This window comes from Cynara cardunculus, unplaced genomic scaffold, assembly GCF_001531365.2.
Source record: "Cynara cardunculus var. scolymus isolate 2C unplaced genomic scaffold, CcrdV1 Un_Scaffold_4771, whole genome shotgun sequence".
Classification (NCBI taxonomy): domain Eukaryota; kingdom Viridiplantae; phylum Streptophyta; class Magnoliopsida; order Asterales; family Asteraceae; genus Cynara; species Cynara cardunculus.
The window spans coordinates 33,954-40,325 of record NW_020202057.1 but is presented as its reverse complement, the minus strand read 5'-3'; the positions used below and the strand labels follow the sequence as shown (position 1 = coordinate 40,325).

General features: G+C 38.9%; 2 protein-coding genes across 2 annotated transcripts; both read left to right on the top strand.

Annotated features, from left to right (window-relative positions):
* Positions 1 to 610: 610 nt before the first annotated feature.
* Positions 611 to 3,143, top strand: LOC112504146. The gene is made up of 4 exons (XM_025108098.1): positions 611 to 1,432; positions 1,544 to 1,616; positions 2,341 to 2,551; positions 2,735 to 3,143. The coding sequence occupies exons 1-4, from the start codon at positions 611 to 613 to the stop codon at positions 3,141 to 3,143; spliced, it is 1,515 nt and encodes a 504-aa protein (XP_024963866.1).
* A 1,434-nt stretch (positions 3,144 to 4,577) lies between these two features.
* LOC112504145 lies at positions 4,578 to 5,283 on the top strand. Its single transcript, XM_025108097.1, has 2 exons — positions 4,578 to 4,818; positions 4,868 to 5,283. Exons 1-2 carry the CDS (start codon positions 4,578 to 4,580, stop codon positions 5,281 to 5,283), a joined length of 657 nt encoding a protein of 218 aa, XP_024963865.1.
* Positions 5,284 to 6,372: the final 1,089 nt, after the last annotated feature.

Here is a 6,372-nt window from a genome sequence, read left to right as displayed (position 1 = left end):
TGTTTTTCATTACTTTTTACATTTTGCATTATGGATTCTAATAGATTCCTTTGTGTATGTGTATGTATATATCATAATATTCAAATGTTTCCCTATGAACTCACTAAGCTTTATGCTTAACCTCTTAGATGTTGATTTTCTTTTACAGGAAGGATAGAAAGGAGTAAATGTCTGATGAAGGATTGTCGAGCTCAAAGAAGTAGGTTGATATTTAAAGCTCGTATTTTGGGTATTTTTTTTGTTTATGTACATGTTATATATATAGTATGTAAGGGTAGTAATATGTCCCTTCATCAACGATACTTATCTCTTTTGGTGAATAACTTTGTATCCCGTTTTGTTTTAGAGTTGTATATTGAATATAATATTACCTGGTGAAATTAGCTTCCGCTTTAGTGTGGTGTTACAGTTATGGTATCAGAGCATGGTTTAAGTGAGCCAGGTACTAGTAATGGTATCTGAACTTAAACCTAAGTGTTGATGTTATATAGTAACTAAGTGTCGATCTTTTCGGGATACAGACCTTAGGAGAGACTTAAGTTGAGGTATGGGATAAAGATAAGATATAATATATGTTAATACATTTTAATGTATTTTTACTTTCAGAATCATGGCCGACGATGACGTTGCAAGTCATACTCCGACAAACCTTGTTGCAAGTCATACTCCGACAAACCCCGTTGTTGGAGATCATGATCCAAATCAAGGTCAGCACGATGATGAGACACCTTTATCTCCTCGTGGTGAACAGTTGATGAAAAAGCTCACTACGGTCATCCAACAGACGTTTGAACAACATAAGAATGAAATCGGTAAAGATAAGGGAAAAGAAAAAGATTCAAGTGAGCTCTCGAGACCCAGATCTGAAAGGGTATCATTTAAGGCATTTAGAAGTAGTGGAGCAATAGAGTTTACCGGAATCACTGATCCGGTAATTGCCGTTCAATGGATTCAAAACACTGAGAAAGTCTTTCGCATAGCTCATGTGGCTAATGAGGATAAGGCAATTTATGCAAGTGCGATGCTTACTGAAAGAGCACTTGTATGGTGGGATGCAACATTTGAGACCCTGAATGAAAACGAGAAAGAAAGTATGCCGTGGGAGTCCTTCAAGGCTCGTTTCTTTGAGCAATACTGTCCGGTGGACTTACAGAGGAGGTTAGAGAAGGAATTTCTCGAGTTAAAGCAAGGCAACATGTCAGTGATTGAGTACGAAACTCAATTCAACCAGAAAGCCCATTTTGTAATCCGTTTTATTACATCGGAGGAGGAGAGAGCACAAACTTTCATTGAGGGACTGAGATGTGAAATTAGAGACTTTGTTGCGAACCGAGAGATCCCTAGCTTTAATAAGGCGGTAGAATATGCTCGACATCTTGAGCACGATTTGGAAGAGCATGGTGAGTTGTCTTCTATGCCCAAGCATCGAAAGGTAGATTGAACGTTTTCTGGCCCGAGTTATAGACAGTCTCGATCCTCTAATCCAAGACACTCGCATTGTCAAAATACGCATTCACATAATGTATCACGTGCTCATTCACAGGCCTTCACACTTCAGTTGGAAGCATCACGTTCTTGCCAGCGATGTGGCAAGACTCACCGGGGGCGCTGTGAAAGTAATCGGACTCTGATTAAGTGCTTTAATTGTGATAAGACGGGACATGTACGATCGATGTGTCCATAGAGAGGTCGAGCTTGTTACTCCTACGGTTCTCCAGATCACTTTATTCGAGATTGTCCCCGACCACGTCGTAATGAAAGTAAAGCTTCAGTCCAGAACCCTATGAATGCAAGTACTTCCATTCAAAAAGAGGAGATACCCAAACCTCGAGTTAGAGCATTTCAGATAATGGCAGAAGAAGCTCATAATGAGCCCGATGTTGTCACTAGTATTTTCTTTGTAAACTCTCGACCTGCGCCTATATTGTTTGATTCTAGAGTGATGAATTCTTTTGTGTCACATCACTATATGCGTTATTTGAATTCGGTGCCTTGTTTGCTTTCTACACCTTTTGCTATCAGCATAGCTAACGGTGTATCTTTGATAGATGATAGAGTTTATAGAGATTGTATGATAGAGTTAGATGATCATGAATTTCTAGTTGATTTGATACCTATTGATGTACACGGCTTCGATATCGTGATTGGCATGGATTGGTTAGTGGAAGAACCGTGCAGATATTCTTTGTTCCCAGCGGATAATTTAGATACCGATCGAAGGAAAAAAACCTTTGTATATCTACGGTGAGAGGAGAACGGGAGATGAGAAGGTAATATCTATTCTTAAGGCTCGAAGATGTCTGACGAAAGGATGTTGCTCTTTTTTAGCTTATGTGTTAGATACGTCAAAAGAAACAAAGAAAACGGTGAAAGATGTACCCGTTGTACGTGATTTTCCGGATATATTCCCTAACAATTTGCCTGGTTTACCACCAGATAGGCAAGTTGAATTTCGGATAGATCTTGTGCCTGGTGCTGCACCCATAGCAAGGACTCCCTATCGTCTTGCACCAACAGAGATGAAAGAAATGATGAGCCAGTTACAAGAGTTGTTAGAAAAATGTTTTATTCGACCGAGCACTTCACCTTGGGGTGCTCCGGTACTATTTGTGAAGAAGAAAGATGGGTCTTTGCGGATGTGTATAGATTATCGCGAGCTGAACAAGGTAACAATCAAGAATAAGTATCCATTGCTTCGTATTGATGATCTATTTGATCAACTTCAAGGAGCTAGTTATTTCTCCAAAATTGATCTGAGGTCGGGTTATCATCAGCTCAGAGTACGTGATGAGGATGTGCCAAAGATGGCCTTTCGTACTCGTTATAGGCACTTCGAGTTTCTTGTGATGCCTTTTGGGTTAACAAATGCCCCGGCTGCTTTCATGGACATGATTAACTGTGTATGTTGTCCTATGCTCGACAAGTCTGCGATCGTTTTCATTGATGATATCTTGGTGTATTCTAAGACCGAGAGTGATCATGTTATGCATCTTAGTGAGATGCTAGAGCTGTTAAGGAAAGAAAAGTTATATGCGACGTTTTCTAAGTGCGAATTCTGGCTTCGCCAAGTACAATTCTTGGGACACATGATTTCGGGAGAAGGTGTTTCAGTTGATCCGTCAAAGATCGAAGCAATACAATAATGGGAAGCACCAAAGAATACTTCTGAGATTCGTAATTTCCTTGGTCTTGCGAGATACTATCGACGTTTTATTAAGGATTTCTCAAAGATCGCAGTGCCACTTACATATATTACCCGGAAGGATGTGAAGTTTGAATGGAGAGAAGCTCGGGAGAAAGCATTTCAGACTCTAAAAGATTGTTTGAAAAATGCACCAGTACTTGCCTTACCCGAGGGTAATGATAATTTTGTAGTATACAGCGATGCGTCGAAGTTAGGATTAGGTTGTGTATTAATGCAACGAGGCAAGGTAATAGCGTATGCCTCTCGACAGTTGAAAGAGTATGAGAAGAATTATTCCACACATGATCTTGAATTAGCGGCGGTCGTATTTGCACTTAAGTTATGGAGGCACTACTTGTATGGCACGAAATGCCAACTGTACACAGATCACAAGAGTTTGAAATATATCTTCGATCAACAAACGCTAAATATGCGATAACAAAGAGCTATGGAACTTATCAAAGATTATGACTGTGAGATTCTCTATCACCCGGGTAAAGCCAATGTAGTGGCGGATGCATTGAGTAGAAAGGCTCACAGAACTGGGATTTATTATGTTATTACTCATACGACAGTGAAATCTACACTTATGGATGACTTATGGAAATGGCAAAGTAAGGCCTTGAAACCGAAACATGTGAAATCAGAGCGAATGATTTGTTACTTGGATTCATTATCGGAAGATAGTCGTGGATTGAAAGTGTTCAAAAATCGTATTTGGGTACCGAAACTTGGAGGAATGAGGAAGATTGTATTGACTGAAGCGCATAAATCCAAGTTGTCGATTCACCCTGGGACTACAAAGATGTATCAAGATATGCGGTTAGATTATTGGTGGCCAGGAATGAAGTCGGATATTGGTCATTTCGTACGAGAGTGTACCACGTGTCTGCAAGTTAAAGCTGAGCATCAGAAACCTTATGGGAGCTTGCAACCTCTCAGTGTGCCTGTGTGGAAGTGGGAAGAACTATCTATGGATTTGATTACGAAACTACCGAAGACGTCCAAGCAACACGATAGTATCTGGGTTATTGTAGACAGACTGACGAAGAGTGCTCATTTTCTTGCTGTTCGCGAGTCCTATTCAATTGATATGTGGGCACAATTATATTTGAATGAAATTATTGCTAGGCACGGTGTACCAGTTAAAATAGTCTCAGATCGTGACACTCGTTTCACTTCAAACTTTTGAACGAGCATGCAGAGAGAGTTAGGGACGCGTGTTGCTCTTAGCACAGCGTATCACCCACAGACCGATGGACATACAGAGAGAACGATTCAGACCTTGGAAGATATGTTACGTGCATGTGTACTAGAGTTTGGAGGTAGTTAGGACAAGTATTTGCCATTAACGGAGTTTTCATACAATAACAGTTACCATGCATCGATCAAGATGGCACCATTTGAGGCTTTACACGGGCGAAAGTGTCGTACACCTTTGTGTTGGCGTGAAACAGGAGAGAAAGTCTTGGCTGGTCCAGTATTGATACAAGATACTCATGAAAAGATTCAAATCGTTCGTGAAAGAATGAAGGCGACACAAGATAGACAGAAGTCATATGCCGACAAACGGCAACGACCGATAGAGTTTTCAGTTGGCGACATGGTAATGTTAAAGGTTTCGCCATGGAAGGGTATTATGAGATTTGGAAAAGAAGGGTAAACTTAGTCCTCGTTTTGTAGGACCCTTCAAAATCATTGAGCGTGTTGGAAAACAAGCATATAGATTGGAGCTACCTGAAGAGCTCAACGGAATACACAATGTCTTCCATGTCGGGTATCTCCGAAAATGTCTTGGAAAACATGAAGAAATGGTGCCATTGACTGAAGTGAAGCTGGACGAAAAGCTTAGATATGTTGAAGAACCGGAAACAATATTGAATGAGAGATCGGTGAACTTACGAAACAAGGTCGTGGATTTGGTGCTAGTAAAGTGGAAACATCACCATGGACCAAATTGGATGTGGGAGAACAGGAATGAAATGAAGGCTAAGTATCCGGCGTTATTCGAGTCGTCGAGATTTCGAGTACGAAATCCCCAAAAGGAGGAGATAATTGTAACATACGTAAAACTGCTTTTATTGAAAGATCTTTTCTGAATTTTTTTATTGAAAGTTATAGATTATCTTATTACGATCGCATAGGCAAAAATCTCATCAAAAACGGAGGTTCGAGTAAAAAAATATGATTTTTTTAGTGTTTGGTAGTCAAATGGGCCTCAACCGGGCCAAATCCGGCCCAATTCGGGTTTAAGAGATTAAATGGATGAAAATTAGTATTTTTATCCCCAAATCACTTCTAAAACCCTCCCACACACTCAAGGTGCGATTTCACACACTTAAGCCCAAATGTATTCAATTCTTGAAGAATCAAAGCTCAAATGGATGAATTCTTGATGTTTATGTGAAGATTATTGAAGGTATGCTTCTAATGCTAAGTTTAATCTTTGTAATTAGTGTTARTTAAGGATATTAGGGTTTGCATATTTATGATTAGTGGTTAATTTTGTAAGTTAATGTTATTATGAAGTTTGGAATTGAATTATAAGGAATTGATCATGGTATTGCAAGATTATTGATGAATTGAGTTAGTAAGTGTGTGTCCCTATTTACTGATCAATCTTCATGTTAAGCTCCATAATCATGGCAGATCTGATGTATCTTCAAGAACACATATATGAGAATATTGAGAGAGAAAGTCAAACATTCAAAGCTCTAGTCAAACCTCTTATTACGTATCAGAATATACAATAAGCTCTCCTCTTTTCTAATTACAAAGACATTACCCTATTTATAGGGTCAAACCTCTAAACACAAGTCAAAGTCAAACTCCTATAAGAAAAGTCAAACACGATAACTTTTACAATTATAGACAATATTTAAATTTCAAGACGAATACAATTTAATACTGATTTTCAATCCTAACATTCTCCCCCTTTGTATTCAGACTAGAAAGAAATTCTGCACTTTGAGTCTTGTTTGAACTTTGAATCTTTAAGCACATTATGTCTTCTTCAAAATAATTCTTCAACTTGAAATCTTTAAGCAATCAACTGTTGAGAAAGATCTTCTAGCATTCTCCCCCTCGAATGTAGAAAAGTGATGATCTTCTCTTTTGACAATGTAGAACAGTAACAAAAACGATCTTTAGAAACAATGTACAAGATGTGATCTTCAAAGAATCTTCAG

Bases quoted from the DNA above. Each gene is read 5' to 3' on its own strand.
- LOC112504146 (XM_025108098.1), top strand. From the start codon at position 611: ATGGCCGACGATGACGTTGCAAGTCATACTCCGACAAACCTTGTTGCA. The intron at 1,433-1,543 runs GTAGATTGAACG...GCTCATTCACAG, and splicing joins CTATGCCCAAGCATCGAAAG to GCCTTCACACTTCAGTTGGA. The intron at 2,552-2,734 runs GTTAGAAAAATG...TCAAGGAGCTAG, and splicing joins ATGAGCCAGTTACAAGAGTT to TTATTTCTCCAAAATTGATC.
- LOC112504145 (XM_025108097.1), top strand. From the start codon at position 4,578: ATGGCACCATTTGAGGCTTTACACGGGCGAAAGTGTCGTACACCTTTG. The intron at 4,819-4,867 runs GTATTATGAGAT...CTCGTTTTGTAG, and splicing joins AAAGGTTTCGCCATGGAAGG to GACCCTTCAAAATCATTGAG.